The 20,518-nt window shown below is 33.4% G+C and overlaps 4 protein-coding genes and 1 long non-coding RNA gene across 10 annotated transcripts in view; 1 reads left to right on the top strand and 4 right to left on the bottom strand.

Moving 5' to 3' along the window:
• Positions 1-12,022, top strand: part of LOC135831267 (facilitated trehalose transporter Tret1-like) — a 28,590-nt gene extending 16,568 nt beyond the window's left edge. For 4 of the 5 annotated variants that reach the window (XM_065343629.1, XM_065343628.1, XM_065343630.1 and 1 more), the window contains exons 2-8: positions 1,087-1,258; positions 1,376-1,553; positions 1,705-1,907; positions 7,747-7,957; positions 8,049-8,299; positions 8,377-8,691; positions 11,291-12,022. In XM_065343629.1, the coding sequence (XP_065199701.1) occupies positions 1,087-1,258; positions 1,376-1,553; positions 1,705-1,907; positions 7,747-7,957; positions 8,049-8,299; positions 8,377-8,691; positions 11,291-11,623 (1,663 nt within the window). In that variant the 3' untranslated portion in view covers positions 11,624-12,022. Of the gene's footprint in view, positions 1-615; positions 798-1,086; positions 1,259-1,375; positions 1,554-1,704; positions 1,908-7,746; positions 7,958-8,048; positions 8,300-8,376; positions 8,692-11,290 lie in introns of those variants that run through there. The other variant, XM_065343631.1, reaches the window with a different exon arrangement.
• Positions 12,023-12,566: 544 nt separating this feature from the next.
• Positions 12,567-12,956, bottom strand: LOC135834410 (speckle-type POZ protein-like). The gene has a single exon (XM_065348279.1). It carries the CDS (start codon positions 12,954-12,956, stop codon positions 12,567-12,569), a length of 390 nt encoding a protein of 129 aa, XP_065204351.1.
• A 56-nt stretch (positions 12,957-13,012) lies between these two features.
• Positions 13,013-14,194, bottom strand: LOC135831266 (uncharacterized). Its single transcript, XR_010556173.1, has 3 exons — positions 13,973-14,194; positions 13,751-13,864; positions 13,013-13,650 (listed from the first exon to the last, which is right to left on the bottom strand). It is a non-coding gene; the product is annotated as an uncharacterized LOC135831266 (long non-coding RNA).
• A 130-nt stretch (positions 14,195-14,324) lies between these two features.
• LOC135831262 (protein roadkill-like) lies at positions 14,325-16,484 on the bottom strand. 2 transcript variants are annotated; one of them, XM_065343622.1, is made up of 4 exons: positions 16,272-16,484; positions 15,888-15,953; positions 15,676-15,804; positions 14,325-15,567 (listed from the first exon to the last, which is right to left on the bottom strand). In XM_065343622.1, exon 4 carries the CDS (start codon positions 15,535-15,537, stop codon positions 14,485-14,487), a length of 1,053 nt encoding a protein of 350 aa, XP_065199694.1. In that variant the 5' UTR covers positions 15,538-15,567; positions 15,676-15,804; positions 15,888-15,953; positions 16,272-16,484; the 3' UTR covers positions 14,325-14,484. The 2 variants fall into 2 exon arrangements, with proteins under 2 accessions (XP_065199694.1, XP_065199693.1); XM_065343621.1 differs by lacking the exon at positions 16,272-16,484 and having other exon boundaries at positions 15,676-16,147.
• Positions 16,485-18,387: 1,903 nt separating this feature from the next.
• On the bottom strand, positions 18,388-20,457 carry LOC135831265 (uncharacterized). The gene is made up of 9 exons (XM_065343625.1): positions 20,260-20,457; positions 20,025-20,139; positions 19,883-19,944; positions 19,611-19,802; positions 19,359-19,535; positions 19,144-19,275; positions 18,939-19,010; positions 18,789-18,860; positions 18,388-18,700 (listed from the first exon to the last, which is right to left on the bottom strand). Exons 1-9 carry the CDS (start codon positions 20,284-20,286, stop codon positions 18,581-18,583), a joined length of 969 nt encoding a protein of 322 aa, XP_065199697.1. The 5' UTR covers positions 20,287-20,457; the 3' UTR covers positions 18,388-18,580.
• Between the last annotated feature and the right edge of the window lie 61 nt (positions 20,458-20,518).

The following is a 20,518-nucleotide window of genomic DNA, read 5'->3' as shown; positions in this document are numbered from 1 at the left end:
AAAATGAACTTTAATTTAGCTCATCTATGGTCAGTAGTGCAAGTATACCTAGACCCACATACGTAGTTACGTACAATAATAAAAATGAAATCAAATTTCGACTATCAACATTCAGATAAATATTTATTATCTTACGTGGAAGTTGATAAAACCGTTTTGTTATCTCAACATAGTCGTTTTCACCCCATTCGTCATTAAAAATTCTTTTTTATTCAACACTCCGGCTCCGGCAAAGTGACAAAAACATGATAAACCTCGATGACCGGAAGTTCAGTTTTTTTCGATTTGAATATTTTAACTAGTTAGGTTACTATACCTTTACCTATCTATTCAATTGGTTCCTTGGTGATCAAATTTTAATGTTACGATTCGAAAAAAAAAATAGTGCCAAATATTGAAAAATTGGTGTTTATTTTCTTCGATCTATTCATTCGATAAGTACCTACGATAAGGAAAAACCTAACCTTTCTTTATTATTGGTCTATTTGATAAAATATTCCTAGAATGAAATGATAGATGATGAACGTTCGAATGGCAAGCACAGGCACAAGCACAAGCACAATCGTATAGTATAACAGTATAGTATAGATTCCGCTGTTTCTTTCTATTCAAATGCACATGTTCAGCGGTCTTTCATCAGTAGTGCTTACTGTGTCACGTTGTTCGGTGGGTTTTTACGTTTGAAATTTCTCCAAGTACCTAGCCGATACTTCGCGAAATTTTTCTTCATTCTAATACGCTATAGGTGTTAATTTGTGACGACAAATGCGAGTTTAATTATTCTAATTGTGTATATAGTAAGTTATTGTACCTATTTTATAGATTAGTTAGGCTAGATAAGTCTCATTGACAGGAATAATTATTATTATCGAATACAACACGTAGATTTTTTTTCAAACGCGGTATCGCGAACGCTGCATTATGTGTTTATGTTTTGACTACGAAGCGTCGCCGTCGTCTTGATCGTTAATCGTAGTTCGTCTATTTCTATTTTGTATTTTCATCATTTATACCACGTGTTCTCTCTTCTATGTGGTAAAAATTTTTCAATTTATCGAGCAAATTTTCTTATTATTTTTCCCACAGATCAATTATGTTCGAAAGGCATGATGAAAAAAACTCGCAAGCGTTGAACGTTACACCGAACGATGAAATACATCAAAACAATAATCACATTCCAAAAATCGTCACAAAACCGGAAACCAGAAACAACAATGACATCAAACCATCGTTAAAATTCCGACGAGCCTTGCCGCAGGTAAATATGTCGTCGAAATTCTAACATTTCTAACCTATATTTGAATACCTATTACGGCTATCTATACCTACCTACCTACCTACCTATTTATATGCAACATTTGCTTAAAATGCGCAGATTTTAGCAACATGTGCAAAAAATCTACTTCTGTTGACGTACGGAATGACACTGGGGGTGTCTACGATAGCAATACCGGCTCTAGAAGATCCGAATTCGTCGAGCAAAAATGGCTCGCATGGGTATCATCAGCGAGATGGCATACTTACCTTGAACGAAACGCAAATATCTTGGTTCAGTAAGCATTTTTTTATATCCGAATATACCTATTCGATAGAACTACAATTTTATTCTTAAGGGATATTAAATTGAAAAAAAATTCTCATTTTTATTTTGTTTTTTTTTTTTATTCGTATATTTTTTAATTAGGTGAATGTTTAATTGTACAGGCAGTATACATCTGATCTGCGTCCCTTTCGGCTGCTTCGTTTCTGGACTGATTACGCAACCGTTGGGCCGTAAAAAAAGTATGATGCTATTAAATATACCATTTTTCACTGTGTGGCTTTTGCTGTACAATGCAACCAGTGTGACTACTTTGTACATTGCCTTGGTAATCAGCGGTTTGTCAGGAGGCTTGCACGAAGCACCGGTAATTGTTTTTGCACTTTTTTTTTTTTTTTACATAGTCATTTAAAATTCATTTTTAAGTTTTAGTGTACCTGAAATTGATGTATTTTCGTGTCTGTCTATATGTTGGTTTTGAAAATGATCGCATGTTTCCCCCTCAAAAAAGATAACCATTTTTTTTCAATTATTTTTCCGTGAAAAAATCGTAAATCGTGTTCGAATGTCATTTTACCGACTTTGCCGTGAAACGGAAAAGTAAGGTATTGTATTTGTCATGATGGTTGAGGATTTGGATGGGGGTGGATTTTCTTGACGAATTGAAGTGTGCTGATCACGATAAGACGTATGACGCAAAACGAGAGAAGTTTATATATATATATATATATAGGTATATATATCAATTTATGTATAAATTTGTGTCACGCTGAACTCAAAAGCTCCGAACTTTAAGTCGAAACTGATGATGGCAAAATATTGCTTTGATACTGAACTAGAGAAATTTTTAATTTGGTCGAAATCGGTTCAGCCGTTTACGAGATATGAACGTTTAAGTGTGTTTCAACGTTATGGATAAGCAGAAATTTGTGTAAACCCTTATATCTCGCAAACGGCTCACCCCCAACAAACAGACGTGGTGGTTAGGGTGTGTAGGTTGCAGATTGGTGCGCCGGAGGTCGGGTGTTCGAATCCCGCGCGAGTCAAGAGGAGAAAATTTTTTGTTGATTTTTTTGTTAATTTTTTTGTTAATTTTATCCATCCAAAATTTTTTTGCCATAAAAAATCAAAATTTTTCAAAAATTTCTAGTGTAGTTTTTGTTTTAACAAAAAACATTAAGTTTTTGGTAAATAGCCAGTAAATTTTGATAATTTTTTTTTTTGGTGAATTAAAATATGTAGTAATTTTTAGTAAATAAAATGATTAGTTATTTTTGGTGAATTACTCGTAATTAAAGTTGGTCGAAAATTTTGGTAAATTGCTTAGGTAATTTTTGGTAAATTGGTAAAAACGTTTGGCAGTAAATTACTGGGGTAATTAAAATTCGGTAAAAAATTGGTAAATTAGTGAGAAAATGTCTGGTAAATTACTGAGGCGAATGTTGGTAAATTGTTAAGGTAATTTTTGGTAAAATGGAAAAAGTCGGTAAAATTGGTAAATTAGTGGGTAATGTCTGGTAAATTACTGAGATAAATGTTAGTAAATTGCTGGGGTAATTTTTGGTAAATTCGTGAATTTTGGTAAATTGGTGAATGTTGGTAAATTGGTAAATTTTGGTAAATTGATAAAGTTTGGTAAATCGGTAAAATTTGGGTAAATTGGTAAATTTTGGTAAATTGGTTAATTTTGGTAAATTGGTTAATTTTGGTAAATTGGTAAATTTTGGTAAATTGGTAAATTTTGGTAAATTGGTAAATTTTGGTAAATTGGTAAATTTCGGTAAATAGCAAAATTTTGGTAAATAGCTAAATTTTGCTAAATTGGTAAATTTTGGTAAATTGGTAAATTTTGGTAAATCGGTAAATTTTGGTAAATTGGTAAATTTTGGTAAATTGGTAAATTTTGGTAAATAGCTAAATTTTGGTAAATCCGTAAATTTCGGTAAATCCGTAAATTTTCGGTAAATTTGTTTATTTTCCTGTATAACAGAGCAAAGTCGGTTAATCTTGCCTACTGCGCAAGATGTTTTTTTATGTTTTTTTTATCAGTTCACTGTTTTTAAAGCTAAAAGTAGGAAGTTATGGAAGTTTTTTTGTGTTTTCGAACTTTTTTTATTTATTGAAAATCGTCTCGTCTGTTCTTCATTTGTTCTGATTTCAATAAAACTCCAGTCCAACGTTTTTTGACATTTTCCTCTAAAAATTGTAAATAAAAGGTATATTCATTCAGATTTGATGTTTTATAGTGTATAAAAATTTAATTTTCATGTCACAGGGAAGGGTTAAAATGAAATTAAAAATTAAAAACGTAAGAAATTGCGAAAAAATTACGGATCTTTCGAATTAAATTTCTAAAAATTGGCATACCTGTAACTGCTTTGAATAATTTTTTGTTTTTTTTTACGAAAAGTGATCATCAAAATGAGAATTCATCGATCATTGTTTTTTAAATAACTAAATAAGTAATTGAGATTACTTATACACTTTCATCCTTTTTTTTTCTGCTCTTTAAATACTTGAATCAATCAACTACACTTGTCATAAAATTGATATCTCAATTACCTGACGTATTTTTATAATTTGCTTGGTTTTTCCCCCTGAAGACGGAATAATTTTTCAGGTTTCAATAAAATTAAAAATTAATTTAATAATTTTTATTTGCCTCAATTCCTAAAAAAAAAAAAAAAATATATATATATTTAAAAAAAAAGGGGAATATTTTTAAGTACAATTTTGAATTTTCAATGTTTGTTCTTCATGTACAAAAAACCACCTCAAATTCTGTGCTTTCTACCTTACCACCTCGCGAAATGAAACCTGTATTAAGGCCTCTCTTATTTTAATTTTTTTGAGTGACTCAGTTGGGTTGAAAATTTATATCAAAATTCAAGAGTTTCTTATCGAAAAAAAAATTAGGCATTTTCTATGTTGAGTTCTTATTTATAATCCAGGGAAATATGATTGGATTTGATCAGATCTCATCTCATCTGGCGTGATCAATTCAAGTCTGATTAAGTTTGAGCAGATGCAATCGATCAAAACTTTGACCTGAAGATCTCATTAGATCGAGTAAGATGAAACTGGGTCTATGGAGTTTTTGGATCTCATCAGATCCAATCATTTTCCGCTGAGAAATCACATGAAAACTTTTTATATTCTGATGTAGTAATGACATTTCAAGTTTTCTGATTTGGAATCAAAAATGAAGAGGAATGCAGCAAAAAATGTAATTTCCTATTTTTCATATTTTGATCATGTTTAAGGACTCAGGAGGGAAAGAGAGGGTAGTCAGCAAAATCTGATAAAAAAAGTGAGTCAATATTCGAATTCAGCGAACTCAAAATTAGTTGAAATTTGACACGTAACCCTACTTTTTCTATTTTTTCCGAAATTGAGTGACTACAGTGGGGGCATTGAGAAGTTCAATTGAAAAAATAAGCAGATATTGAAATCAGTGCCCTCTAAAACCTAGCAAACGACACGTCACACGTCATATTCAATTTTTTAGTATTTGGACCCTGATAAAGGAGGGGGAGGGAGGATCAGAGAGGTAAAATTTAGAAGAATTTAACCAATCTTCGAATCTCAGTGCCTCAAACGGGTAAAATTAATTATGCAGTTTTGGTTTTGAAATTTTTGAATTTTGACCAAAATTTTGAGCTCTCGCCCTCCCTGCCAAAAAAAATGTCAAGATTACAATTTTAAAAATTTGTTTGTTCAAAAAATGGTAAATAATATTCCTCACTGTAATTTTTTCATTTTTTTATGTAGCCTTCAAGTATTGTACGTATTAAGTATATTATGTGAAAACTCAATTTTGGGCTCTTTAAAAATCAAGTGTAAATTTTGAATCTTCAACGTGTTCTTTTTAAAATCCGCAACCTGATTTGCTAAAAACACAACCAATTTTGAGATATGAGCGTTTAAAGTTGAACAATTTTCTGGCAACCCTTCCCTCCCTTCCTCCTTCCCTTTCCAAGACAGTCAAGACAGAAATAATGGCGATTATTTTCATCAGACCATCGAAAAGTAGTCGTAAAACAAGTTTACGAAGTCAAAGGGTCCGATTTCGACTTCGTTTCTGTTTCAAAATACATATGAAAATAGTTCAGTGATATTTTTTGGGACCCTAATTTTTCTAGAAATTTTGTGAAACTCAAAAAACATCACTTACGAATCCATTTTTAAGACCACTTTCTGAGTATTTTGACACCCAACTTGAAAAAAATGAAAATTCCCAGCCATGCTCTGCGCCAGAATCGAATTTGGGAAGTAAAATGACCGTATATTTTGACATTCGACACGAATCATTTAAAGATATTGAAATAACCCCCCCTCCCCCCACCATCCCTTCTGAGTTCGGGGTTAAAATTTTCGGAAAAATAAAATCAGCTGCACTTTGGAAATTCCCATTCACCGCATCTTTCGTAATTGCAGCGCCCTAAATTTTTAGAGACCATTGTTGGGGGGGGGGGGGAGGAGGTCGAGTTCACAGACGTTTGAAAATTTTGTGCAAAGGTAAAGAATTAAAAAGGTGGCGAGTTTTCAACTCGAAAAAAAACCTAACAGGTTCTCAGAATTTTGAAAAGTGCAATGTAGCAGCTGCAACTCTGAAAATATTATATTTAGGAAACCCCTTTTAACACGAGTAAGAAAAAATTACGTACAAATATTTTTAAAACCGCGATTTATCAAAGAAAACCGCTGTAAAATTTCAAAAAATTCAAGTGAGAAAAAAAATGATGTTTTTCGAGTACATTCTTTTCCTATCATGTTAATGGAATGTGACCAAAATAGGAAATCCTGAAAATGGCGAATTTTTGAAAAATTAAGACCCCTCAACGAATATACTTTTCTTCCGAATGGGTCTCAAAATCGGACCTAAAAAAACGTGACAGTAACGAATTTATCCTGTGTATAAAAAAACTGGTCATTTAATTTTTTCGTCTATTCGTGCAACCGGTTTCGAATAATTCTGATCCTCGTAAGACCCTCCTCAATTTTGCTATCGAGCACGAGCATCCAAACAAAACCCTTAACCCAAGACCATAAATAACGAAAAAAAAATACTCGTTCGTGACACGTTAATTCACCAGTCACGATTGCTTCAGATAAAAATTCACCTTTTTAAGGTGTGATTTTACAACTCGCCTATATTTAAAGATGCTGAAGTCGTCATCAGGTTGTAAATCTAAACAAACACGAGACTGCGAGATGAAAATTATCGGTCATAAGGGGAAAATATTAGCTTAACCGCCGCAGAGACCGACAGTGTACCGAGTTGTGGTACGAGTAAATTTTAAATGAAAATTAATCATAATTTATAACATTTTTAAACACACGAGATTAAGTAGATTCAACTTTACTAAAATTCTAGACGCAATTTCATAAGTAGAGGGAGAGAAGTGGCTAATGGTTAATTTATCGAATGATTAATGTATATCGAATATACGATAATAAGCCGTATAATTATTACATCGCGTGAATATCTTGAAATTATTTTTCTTGAAAAATTCCCTCGAGGAATACAATGTTCGTTTGATGACGATACAAATATTTGAGGTGGTTTTTTTAAATACTTAATAGTCTGCGTAGATTTTCCAACAATTTGATTCCATTTTTTTCTCGTTGAGTCGTTCGTTACGAAACAATGAAAAAAACCTCTTGTGCATTTTTTTTATCGAATTTATATACCGCGAATAATCGCGTAAAAAATTCCTATAAAGCTTACCTACTTAGGTAAAAATTAAGAAAAAAATTTCAACAGCATGTGTAATGTAAACTAACTTATGTGTCATAATGATTACAGAGTATTTAATATTTCTATATCGTGTTTAAATTAAATTACGTGTATAAAGAGGAATTATTCCGTGCTTGACATATTATCAAGTACTCGTACGGGGGATTAAAGTACTTAGATTAGGAGTGATTATTTGTAGTATTCCGAATGAAAGGCACCCTTTAAAAATTGACAAGTGTTGCGATTCGAGTAATTTTCCCTCCCACCCTAAAAACGTTCATATTTGTCTCTTTTTTTGAAACCTAAATCATGAAAAAAAAGAATACGACGACGTGATAATAAGCATGCGAGAAAAAAAAACGACACGACGACGTTCAAGAATGGAAAATTATTTCAATATTATCGCTATATTGTTGACTCGTACGATAACGATTTGTCACGCTGAAACATCATTTTTTTTTTTCAGGTGTTGACGTATTTGGCGGAAATCACTCAGCCATCTTTAAGAGGAATGCTGGGTGCTACAGCTCCTACGACCGTCATCATTGGTACTGTTTCGCAGCTCATATTGGGCAAATTTTATCACTGGAGATCGGTGGTTTTATTCAATATGTTTTTCCCTATTATTGCATTTATCGCTTTAAGTTTTGTTCCTGAAAGTCCTCATTGGTTAATTGGTAAATTGATGGAATTTCGCACAATCTATAACCACCTATCATGAAAGAATCCTGCGATGTATTTATGGAAGATTTTTTTAAATATTCGCAGCTAAAGGAAGATTAGAAGAAGCAGAAAAGGCATTATGTTGGCTGCGAGGATGGGTCGGTCCTGAAATGGTCAAAGAAGAGTTCTCGTTGCTGAAGAAAGTCATCCAATCGAAAAGCAGCCGCAGCAGGATGTCGTTTATGGACAAGTTCAAATGGTACAAACGAAGAACCTTCATCATTCCACATTTCCTCTTGATTGTGACGTTTTTCGTTGGTCATTTTGGTGGAATGATGAGTGTTCAAACGAATGCTGTAAGAATTCTAAAGCAATATTTACCTACAGACTGGACGCAGCGATGTGATTCGTTTTTGTATTTGCATTTTTACAGGTTAAATTATTTACTTTGTTAAAATCTCCGATCGACGAATACACCTGTACGTTGATATTGGGTATCACCGAATTCGCCGGCGCCGTTATTTGCGTGATATTGGTACGATGGACGGGGAAAAGGCTATTGCTCATATGGACCACCGCTGGATGCTCAATTTCTTTACTTGTTGTTTCACTATACGCTTATGTTACCTCGATATCGACGTTTACGTTCGATTCGTCATTTTCTTATATTCCATTAGTATTTGTTAATATTAACGCGTTCTTGATCCATGCTGGTATTCGACTTCTGCCCTGGGTGTTGGTCGGTGAGGTGAGTAAAATTATCTTTATCGAGTCAAATGATGTTGTGGATATGTTTTTGAGATGTACACCAATAATCTAAAAATAGCTCGAAGTGATGAAATTTTTTGGAATGAACCTTTTCTGGACTTTCTTAGTTTCTAAAAAAAAAAATAAAATCTGGAAGGGAGGAAGGGAGGGGGCTAAGGCTTCCCAAAAGTGAGGCCAAAAATCCAAAATGGAGAAAATTTATGTGTAAGGGCTGATTTTATTACTTTTTCATCCTAGAACTTGAAAATTTATTAAAGAGTGGAGAACTGGAAAATTTGCCTAGTTTAAATTTTTTTCTCATTTTCTGTGGGCTTTATTGCCTGGAAAATTTATAAAAAAACGTGCCTCAAAGAATTATTTCAACTTGATACGCGCTCGATAGAACCGAAGGGGGTGAGGTTATGTCCTCTAGAAAATTTTGAAATATAGGTGGAGGAGAGGTAAATACCCCAATATTTTGAAATCTAACTTTTTTGACCTTGAAACAAAAAAGTACGATGAAAATCGAACCTTAGAGTGCAATTTTGACGTCGTAGAAGGCCATTGGGGGGGGGGGGGGTGTAAAAGTTATTCAGCTCAAAATTTGTGAAAAAAAAAATTTAATTGAAAAAATTAGTTTTGAATGGGTATGAGGGACATCTGAGATGCCCCAAAATCTTGAAAATTATTATTTTGCCTATTTTCAAATATTTTTTTGTCACGTTGACTTTCAGTTTTCTAAAACTGTACATCGTGGAAATTGAAACCTCAAAAATAATTTTTGATCCAAGAGTAAGAAATGAGAAGGGCTAAAGTGCCTCGAAAACTTTTATAACTTCAAGAATTGACCTTACTTAAGAATCCTTTTGATTTGTAAATTGTAATGCCCTAATCGTGTTTGGGTATAATGACGCATGAAGCACTCACACTACTCACAGTAGCAGGTCTGACGGAGGGTGTTTCCAAATCCACCCCCCCCCCCCAAAAAAAAACAAAAATTGAGTCATTTTTGTACGTTTTGAAGTGGGCTCTTGTCAAGTCAATGTTGAAATAAATTTTTGTTCTTTGAGATTCGCTTTTCAGTTTTTTTCAAAATTTTAGGGTAAAAATAATGAACTCCGTCCCCTCATCCCTGCTCCACGTTCCTCATGACCCTGAATGTGATCAAAGTTTTTTTTTCGATTTAAAATTTTGAAGGGTTTTTGAATAAGTAGTGGTTTTTGAAAATTTTTAGGCAAGCAACCTCTATGTCCTCTTCTTTCCTTTCATTAGCTTCTGTTGAGGTCAAAATCATTTTCACAGCTCACTTTTTTGCGATACCTATCTAATTTCAGAATTGAAGAAATCCGCAAAATATTCGCAAATGATGAAAATATCTTCGATTTTGATGAAGTTACTAAAAGTGACTTTTGGTCACTTTTTCAAAATGTTGGTTACCTTCTAAAGTTTTTAACGTTTTTTTTTTTAACCAAAATTGCTAATAAACTTTGCTGTTTTACTTGAAAATTTTCAAAAATTTCACTTTTTTTGTCAAAAAGTGTCAGAGTTTTGTTTTTTTTTCTAAAAGTAGCTACAAATTTTCGATATTTGCCAAGATTTGCTCAAAAGCTCGGCCCTTTTTTGAAATTTTCAAAGTCTCGTTTTCTGCTAAAAATATTAAAAAGTGTCGTATTTGGTCAAACTTGCATTGTAATCGTTTTTTGCCAAAAATTTCTAAATTTTCACAAAAATTTCCAAAAATTTTCCTTTTTTTTCAAATTGCTAAAAACTTTAGAAGCGTTGCTTTTTTCGAGAAATTGTCAAGAAGTCTCTCTTATTATTAAAGACTATCAAAAAGTCTCTTTTTTTCTAAAAATTATTTAAAATTTTCTATTCTTTGGCTAAAATTTCTAATAAAAAAAACCTAAGTTTTGCTTTTTTGCTAAAAATAGTAAAATGTCTAAAAACTAATATTTTTTGTTAAAATTTCCAAAAAGGCTCATCATTCCCAAAAATTGCTCAAAAGTCTCACTTTTTTGTCAGAAATTTTCAAACAGCCTCGTCTTTTGCTGAAATTGACCAAGCCAGCTTTTTGCCAAAAATTAACAAAAAATCTCGTTTTTTTGACAAAAATTGGAAATTGCAAAAAATTATCACTTTTTTGAAAAAAATTTTGGAGAAGTCCAAAAATCTCAAAATGAATTCATTGCTGTGTAGTTGGTTTGGTGGTGTATTTTCGACTCCATTCGATTTTTTAAAATCAAATCTGGAAAATTTCCTGCTTGTATGGCTTTTATTTTTGACGAATTTTTGAAATTCCTTACGCCTGAAATAATTTACCACTCTGTTGGTCGAATTGGAAAAATAGTCGGGGAAATTTCTTTCCGACTAAAAGTGATACTTTCTGACCTAAAATATCGTCCAACTGAATTTCTCATGTATAGATATAAATTGAAAAAAGATTCAACGTTCGACTTTCCTGTGCTTATTCCTGAAAATTCTATTCAACCGTATTAAAAAATCGAAAAAATTAATAGAAACCTCAAAAACATATCCACGCGATAATAATAATTATTCGAAACTCATTTTTTAACACCGAATATTGTTTTATTTTTTCACAGCTGTATCCTACAGAAATCCGCGCCACAGCCAGCGGTGCGACTGCATTTTGGTTCTACGTATTCGCTTTCTCTGCTAACAAGTCGTATCAGTGGATGTTGAGCACACTGAAAGTATTCGGACTTTTAGGCCTATACGGTACCGTCATCGGTATCGGTTCTGTATTCTTTTTCTTCTTCTTACCCGAAACTGAGGGACACACATTGCACGAAATCGAAAGGCATTTCGCCGAAGAAGGTAATATCTTCAAGACGAGCATCGATAGTAACCACGAACTCGGCGTGACCGCAAACGATCAAAAGAGAATGAAAGAAGATATCGAATCGTATTTGTGATGACTACGATAAAATTACATCGACCATCTTGTTTCAAAAATAAAAACAACAGGTTCTACACGATTCCGATGGAATCAGAATTTTTGTACGGTATTACTACTTTTTTATTAGCTCGAATTTCGAGAAAGATGTGTAAAAAGTTGAGGATGCGAAGACGTTTACTTACGTTTTCTGTGTTTAAAAACAAAATGTGAATATAATCGATTTTCTTACTTTTAATGCGAATTTTGGATGTTTCGTATGTTGTACCTGATAATTAAAATAACTCATTTTCTACATTCATTTGTAATTCATTTCTATTTTGTTGGTCGTGTTTTTCACGTAAAATACGAGTAGAATAGTGACAATAATAATTTTGATTGCTGGTTGCTGGAAAATAAATTTCTTAATTTGCGCGTTGTTTCGATTGATTTAATTTCACTGGGCTTGAGTTCGAAAAATGATCAGTGCATATTCAGGATGAATACCTATTTATTGGCAAACTGATAGGAACGTGAAAAATGCAGCATAAGGAGATAAATCTTTTCGATTTGACTCGAATACCTACACTCAAATTTGAAAGATGGGTTTTTGAAATTTCACAAGTGGGAAACTGAAAATAGACTTTATTAATTTCTTGAGATTCAGTATTTAACTGCCGAATAAAATTAATTCAAACCAATCTGAAAATATATTTTATTTAGCTACTGTTTATTCAAAACATATCATATGTATGTAATGTACTTAAGAGATAGAAGAAAATATATGAAAGTTTCAATATCACTTATATTAAAAAGAGTTGAAAAAAAAATACCCATGGATAATTAGCATAATATATAATGAAAAACTTAAAAATTACTTGACGATCACCAAAATAACTTAATGAGAAACAATGTTTCATTTCGGTAAAAGTTGAAACGCATTCATTAAAATAATTGCATAATATCAAATATCTGATAATATTTCAACCTCTATGATTAAGTATACTCGACATTAAATCTGGACGAGAGATTATTTCATTCCACTCGTCTGATTTCTGGACTTTTTGCAAGTTGGCTAGGATAAACGTAATAGCCTCTTTCTTCAAACTTGGCAAGTTCTTCAAATCAGCGAGCATTAACATTTTCACAGCAGTTTTTTCAGATAGCGACGTTTTCAGCGAATCGAAGCACATGTCTTTCAGTTGGCCTAGATCATATTTATCAGCAACGGGCATCAATTCCAAAGCTATATCTTGCAAGTTGGTAACTTTCCCGGTATAAATATAACGTAGTACTTCTTCAAAAATTTTCTCATCGATATCATTGATTTTAACGCAGTTTTGCTGATTTTCTGTCATATCGTGCTTAAACATGGCCTTAAATACGGGGCTACGAGCTGCCAGAATAGTTTTATGCGCTGGATACTTCTTCCCATTAATGTTGATGGTAAGATCGCAAGTTTCTTCATCATTCAGCAATTTTTCGAAGTCATGCATAGGATTTGATATACATCCCGCAGAATGATTCGAAACATTGATCATATTTCGATTGAAAGAAAGTTTGCAATAAATTCTCAGCTCACCATTCGGCAATAATTTGTCCTTCTCAGCAATCAAACTTTGATATTTAATGAACTTTTGGAAGTAAATTGAATCATAGTCGCGTGTTATAAAGAAGTTCACTTGACTAGTATTCGATTTCTCATTTGTTGAATCCATGAATGAGACAGTCGCGTTTCCTCCACTTCCAAACCGACTGTCACTGTTAGAAGATACTTTTATGTCTAGCCATTCATAATCATCCATATACTTACCGATACTAGGGCGCAAGACCCACTTGCAAGAATCGTTCGCAGCTGAAAATTCAGATGATTCCAGATTGCATTGACGTATCCTGGGTACGTTCAAATCGAAACTGTGAATTATCCAGATAAACTCACACTCAAACTCTTCACCTTTCGTAAAACACCAGTTTTCAATTCGAATGATGTCTGCATGTGAAGCAGGGATATTCGATGAAACATTCAAGTTGCTCATTGTTAATTTCGGCTAGTTCCAGAAACGACTCCTGGACAAATACAGAAACGAAACATATTAATGGTATTGTAAATTACTATTATCGATTCATTTTACAACTATAGTTAGTATCTGGTGTACATCTTACTCACCTTATTTCATTGATATCAAACATGTAGTGATGATATACGTAATATAAGTTCACTCTTGGGCGTTCAAAATTCTGATGGTATGTTGGAAATTGGAATGTTTCAACACTGAGAACTCTGAAAAAACAAACAAAGTTTGAACCAAAATGAATGCACATAATTAGTCCGATTCGGATCTCTTGAAAGAATATACATAATAAAATAAAGAACAAGAAGGAAACTTACAATTTAGGTATACTATTTTGGTTCACGAATGCAAGTACTTAATGAGCTTGAATGTTCTCACTTGCGACTAAAATTTCTAATTTTCTAGCATTTTTGCTCCCGTAATCAAAAACTCTTAACTCTAGAATGAAAATAGTTTTTGTTATCAATTTTCAAAAAATGTACTTATTGCGCCTTTTGCCTTTTCGTTTCCTCCCACGTGGTTCGCATATTAAAATACGAGTAAATTACGACTTTTTTTGTAAAAAAATAATAATTTACCTATTATTTACTACTTCGTAAGAAACTGCATAGACGTTTTCTGATTCGTGTTCAACTGCCGAATAAATTCATTCAGACCAACCTGAAAATATATATCACTTATATTAAAACGAGATGGAAAAAAAATGGATCATTAAATTAATGAAAACTTGAAAAATAACTTGACGATCACCAAAATAACTTACTTAATGAGAAACATAGTTGAAAAGTTGAAAGCCATTCATTAAAATTGCATAAGATCTCGTAATACTTCAACCTCTATGATTTAATATACTCAACATTAAATCTGGACGAGAGGTTATTTCATTCCAGTCGTCTGATTTCTGGACTTTTTGCAAGTTCGCTAGGATATACGTAATAGCCGCTCTCTTCAAACTTCGTAAGTTATACGAATCAGCGTACTTAAATATTTTCACAGCAGTTTTCGAAGATAGCAATGCTTTCATCGAATTGAAGCACATGTCTTTCAGTTCGCTTAGAATATATTTATCAGCAACAGGCATCAGTTCGAAAGCCATATCTTGCAATTTGGTAACTTTTCCGGTATAAATATAACGCAGCACTTCTTCAAAGATTTTCTCATCGATATCCTTGATTTCAACGCAGTTTCGTTGATTTTCTGTCATATTGTGCTTAAACATGGCCTTAAATACCGGACTACGAGCTGCCAGAATAGTTTTATGGGCTGGATACTTTTTCCCATTAATGTCGATGATAACATCGCAAGTTTCTTCATCATTGAGCAATTTTTCGAAATCAGGCATAGGATTCGATTTAACGAATGCCGCAGAATGATTCGAAACATTGATTACGTCTCGATTGTAAGAAAGTTTGCAATAAATTCTCAGCTCACCGTTCGGCAATAATTGGTCCTTCTCAGCAATTAACGTGTTATATCCAATGAAGTTTTCGAAATTAATTCCATTCCATCCACCTCCATCTAAGAAGTTCTCTCGACGAGTATTCGATTTCTTATTTGATGAAGCGATGAGTGAGACAGTCGCGTGTCCTGCAGTTCCCTGCCGGCTGCTGTCACTGTTAGAAGATACTGTTATATCGAGCCAGTTACTACAGTCTTTACGGATTCTGAGGTCCAACATCCATTCGCAAGAATCGTCCCTAGCTGAAAATCTAGATGATTGTAGCTTACTTGGACGCATCCTGGGTTCGTTTAAAAGGAAATCGTGAATTATCCAGGTAAACCTGCACTGAAATACTTCACCTTTTGTACAACACCAGTTTGCAGTACGAATGATGTCTGCATGTGAAGCGGGAATATTCGATAAAACGTTCATGTTGCTCATTGTTATTTTGGGCTAATTTCAGAAACGATCCTGAATAAATACAAAAACAAAACATATTAATGGTATTGCAAATTATTATTACCTATTATGGATTTATTTCGCAACTATATGTAGTAAAAGCTGATACATCTAACTCACCTCTTAATTCATTGATACCAAACTCTTGTAATGACATATATTGTATTATAAGTTCGCTCTGGTGCGTTGAAAATTCTGATGTAAGTATATTGGAATGTTTCATCACTCAGAACTCTGAAAAAACGAAGTCTGAAACAAAATGAACTCACATAAGCACAAAGAATAGCTATTTAATACGTTTCATTTTAAAGAAGATAATTATTGAAATTTACTGCCTTTCAAGTTGCAGAAATTCTTGGAAGCGATCGGTCCTGGTCCTCATCAGATTCCATTCCGATCTAAATAAAAAAATATTATAAATTATTATAAAATGAAAAACAAGAAGCAATTACTTACAATAGGGGTGTTCGAGCGCTCTCCAGCAAGTTACAAAAACCTGCAGCATTTACAGAAAACGTTGAAAATTTTTTACAGTTTTTTGTGAAATTGCATTGCAATTGCAGCAGTCTATTGTCAATTTTGAGTCTTTCATGAGCGCTCAAAACCCCTAATTTTTTACGTTTTCTTTTCTGTAAATTCTGGAGCGTTCTGTAGAGCGCTCGAACACCCAACACCCCTAATAATTATTAAATTTTATGCTTAAAATTTCGACTCACAAAATGCACTGATGAACTTGACTTGAATGTTCTTACTTGCGACTAAAAAAAATTTCTGCTTTTCTAGCATTTTTTTAAAAATTTTCTTCCTCTGAAATCGAAAATTGGAAAATGAAAAGAGCTTATCAAATAATTTCAAAAACCGTATTTTGCGCCTTTTTTTTACTAAACAACTCACGTGACACTCACGTGGTTTGCGGTTTGCGTTTGGTAAATAATTAAATTACGACCGTATTTTTTTCAAAAAAATAATAATTTACCGTAATTTACCTGTAATTACGAATTTGCATGCTCAATGCGCAGCTGTGAAAAGTCAAGGACACGTTAATGCATCCGCCATTTTTGATCTGTGATTTATGAAATCTCCAATTGAAACGCCACAGCGTTCCGAAAAAAAAACTTGACCACAAATTCAAGAATCCATGTCGTGAAAACGTGTGTCCGATATTTGTGTCGTATTTTTACGCAAAAGTTTTATGCGAAATTTAATTTAATTTTTTAATTTTAAAAGTACAAAATGCGTGCTAAGTGGCGCAAGAAGCGTATGCGTAGGTTGAAGCGCAAAAGGAGGAAGATGAGGGCGAGGTCCAAGTAGACGACTCCACGCCGAAGTAATGTAACACGTTTCATATTCTACCGACATTTTTTTTGTCCTGGATTCGACGAACGATCGATCATCAATTTATGAAGCTGCAAACGACGGCGGAACTCAAGCTGATCGAGAAGATATCATTTGGACGTGTTTATATTACGACTTGTATATCGTAAGACTTTTGTGTAAGCGTATTTTATAGTAATGAAATTCAATACACAGTTACTTCTCGACCGTGTTATCTTTTCTATCAGTATATAACGAGGTTAAACGGCGTTGATTTTGAGTAAGTTGGTATCTTTTCTGTATGGTTAATGTCTCGCACTTGAGTCGTGAGTGTTTTTCAAGGGTCACCGAAAACACCGGCTGAGTTGCCGGTAACACGTTTCCGGTCGAGGTCTCGTGTGCTAAATTTCGTTTGTAGAGTGTTCTTGTAGTATTTCGTCTATCGATCGTGAGTATTCTGTATTGAAATTGGGTTAAATCGATGTAAAATCAGGTAAAGTGCGCTTCCGGTGATGTGATTTGAATTTGAGTTATTACGATGTTGAGCTACAATCATTTCTTGCCAGACTATTCCGGCGTGTTTGGAACGTAAGTATTCTGCGCCTAGATTATACTGACAGCGAAAGCAAAGAATTCGATCATTTTCTGTCAGAATACTTCGTGGTAAGTATCTATCATTGTATTGAACTTGAACGTATTCGCCGCTTCTTTCTTTATCATGGGGTTTTTTTATTGAAGATTATTCGCTGAAGGTATTTGAAAACGTGTATGAAAGTTGTAAACTCAAAATTCGTAGTTGAGATCTTCCTAAACATGTGATCTTATCGAGGTAGTATTTGAAAAACGTGGTTACTGTTCTCGTCTCATCGTCTGTCAATGAAACACGTCGCAGAAAATTCTCAACTCGTTTTTCTCGCATTCTATTTTTCAAATCGAAGCCTAAATCAAGTTATGAAATACAAAACAGCACAGGAAATGTTGGAAATGCATCATTCTAAATTCGAAATCAAACACTTTCTAAAATCGTCATCTTGTCGAAGTATTTATTCTTTATCATGGCTTTTTTTTATTGAAAATTGTTCGCTGAAGGTATTCGAAAACGTAAGTGTAGGATGTAACTCAAAATTCGTGATTGAGAACTTTCTAAAATTATCATCTTATCGAGATAATATTTGAAACAACGTGGTTACTGTTCTTGTCTCATCATTGAAACATTCCGCAGAAAATTCTCTATCTCATCTCATTTTTCTCACATTCTCTCTTTCAAATCGAAGCCTAAATCAAGTTGGAATACAAAACAGCACCGGAAATATTGAAAATTCGTCACTCGAAATTCGAAATGAAACACTTTCTAAAATCGTCATCTTGTCAAGGTAATATTGGAAACAACGTGGTCACTTATTTTTCAAAGAAACACGCTAAGACTGTCTCGAGTCTCGACTGATTTTTCTGATTACCTTTCAAATTGAAGTAATCAAAGCTTATGTCATATTAAAGAATACAAAACAGCACCGGAAATGAAAACAGTGCAGCTGCATGTGACAGTTGCTACAAAAGTATAATTTATTACGCGATGTATGAAGCAAACTAAATTACATTCTTCGATAATACATAGATCAAACACAGTACAAATATCGAACCAAAAAACTGAATAAATATAAAAATCGAGGTCAAAAATGCATTACACCAAAACTCGAGAAACGTGCGTAATTCAAGTAGCGATATTAAATCTCTGAGCCCTGAGTTTCTTTTTCTCTTCTGTCGATAAATCGTTATTTCCGGTCGTTAGAAATCGATTCTTACGTGCTTGCATTTTTTCCTCTTCTGACAACTAGAAAAATATGAAAACGATAAGGATGAGTTAGCTCGTCTTGAGATTTACGGATTTAAATTCAAATAGAACATGTTCAGCATCTTACTTTATTCAATAATGGCGAAACAACTTTACCAAATCGTTCTGCTCGGGTTTTCAACGTTTCTAACATTTTTGTCTAGTTAAACAGAAAAATGTAAATGATGATTCGATGTTGGTTCATTATTTACATAAAGCCACCTGTCAGTAAACATACCTTATCTAATGCTGGTGCAGTGGTTAGGCCAAACCTTTGTGCTCGATTTTTCAAAATATCTACGGATTCAGTCTGCGAACAACGAAAAAAATCACAATAACAACATGAATACAGAGTTGGGTTGTCAAAGAAATGATTTACTGGCCAGGCCTAAAGCAATATAACATCGTAATAATCCGTTGGAAAAGTAAATTAATGATCATACCAATGGTTTTGATGCAGCAGATTGTTTGGTATTGGTAGTCGGTTCTGTTGTGATGCCAAATCTAGCCGCTCTGGCTTTCTTTTTATCTTCTTCTCGCAGTACACCAAATTTCCTTTTCCTCAGCTCCAATCTCTGTTAGAATACAACAAAAAAAAAACATGAATTTAACGCTGTACTCGAACTATGTAAATCAAAGTTCGTAGATTTTTCTATACCTCTTCTAAAGAATCGGGAATAATTTTGGTGCATAATTTGATGCTTGATTCGTCTTTCTTGTTATCGTCGTCATTCTCGCTTTTATTATTTTCATCTGATTTATCATTCTCTTTCAAGTCAGTATTCGATATCAATGATAAGGACCGGTTTCGGATAAGATGGACTTTTTTCTCGCCCTGTCGCAGAATAAAAACATACGCTTAAAATACTTTATATACAACAAAATGACCAGATTTCACTCAAGTTATTACTTTTTGATTATTTTGCTCTCTTTGCGGTAACGGTTTTTCTTCGTTAGCTGCCACTACGGTGACATTCAACGAAGAATTATTACTGTCCACGGAAACATCTGCCGGTAAATCGAGCGAAGTGTTTCCTCCAGAACCGGAAAACACTAGTTCCGATGACTTCTTTAGCACGTCCTCTTCGTAATCCAATTCTTCCTAAAATTAAATACACGCCATTCATGTTATAGGTCGTAATCATACATTCGGTGCAGTGCGCAAATAATAGGACACCGTACATTCAATACATCTTCGTCCAATATATCATTTTCAGCTATTGATTCACTAAAACCATCAATATCTGCGGAAAACAAAAACACATTGTAATTGACTCGATTCAAGGTTCCAGCATAGGTTTATAAGTACGGCGTATAGTATTACCTGAACCACTTCCCAATAAATTTTGAGTGTAAGTGTGTAGTCTTTCCACCAACTCGTCTTTATTGCCGGCTGTACTCAGACCTCGAGTTTTCAATTCTTTTTTCAAGTCGACCACCTGAATCGAAGCATCGTGAATTAGATAAACGAAATAATATAGGATATTCAAATTGTGACATGACATGAAGTAATTTTAGAGAATTTATTCTTAATGAATGAGGGTAGTTTTATTACTCACTTTGAGAGATGAATAATCGTTAGACATTTTTCCTGATATATTGATACTCCTTCGTAAAATATGAATCGTTGTTAATGGATCCTTTTCACACAACAATTAATAATTAATTAACGAGCTTTAGTTTTAAATAATACTGATAACTAATCAATAAAGAAAATATCACACATTGTTTATGTTCGACATTTTTTTTTTAGGAAATGAAAATTTCACGGTCACGATAAAATTTGGTAATTACCAAAAATTACCAATTTTTCTATTG

The sequence above is a fragment of the Planococcus citri genome, chromosome 1 (assembly GCF_950023065.1).
Source record: "Planococcus citri chromosome 1, ihPlaCitr1.1, whole genome shotgun sequence".
NCBI classification, from domain to species: Eukaryota; Metazoa; Arthropoda; class Insecta; order Hemiptera; family Pseudococcidae; genus Planococcus; species Planococcus citri.
The sequence above is the reverse complement of the archived record's forward strand: the minus strand, read 5'-3'. Positions and strand labels throughout refer to the sequence as shown.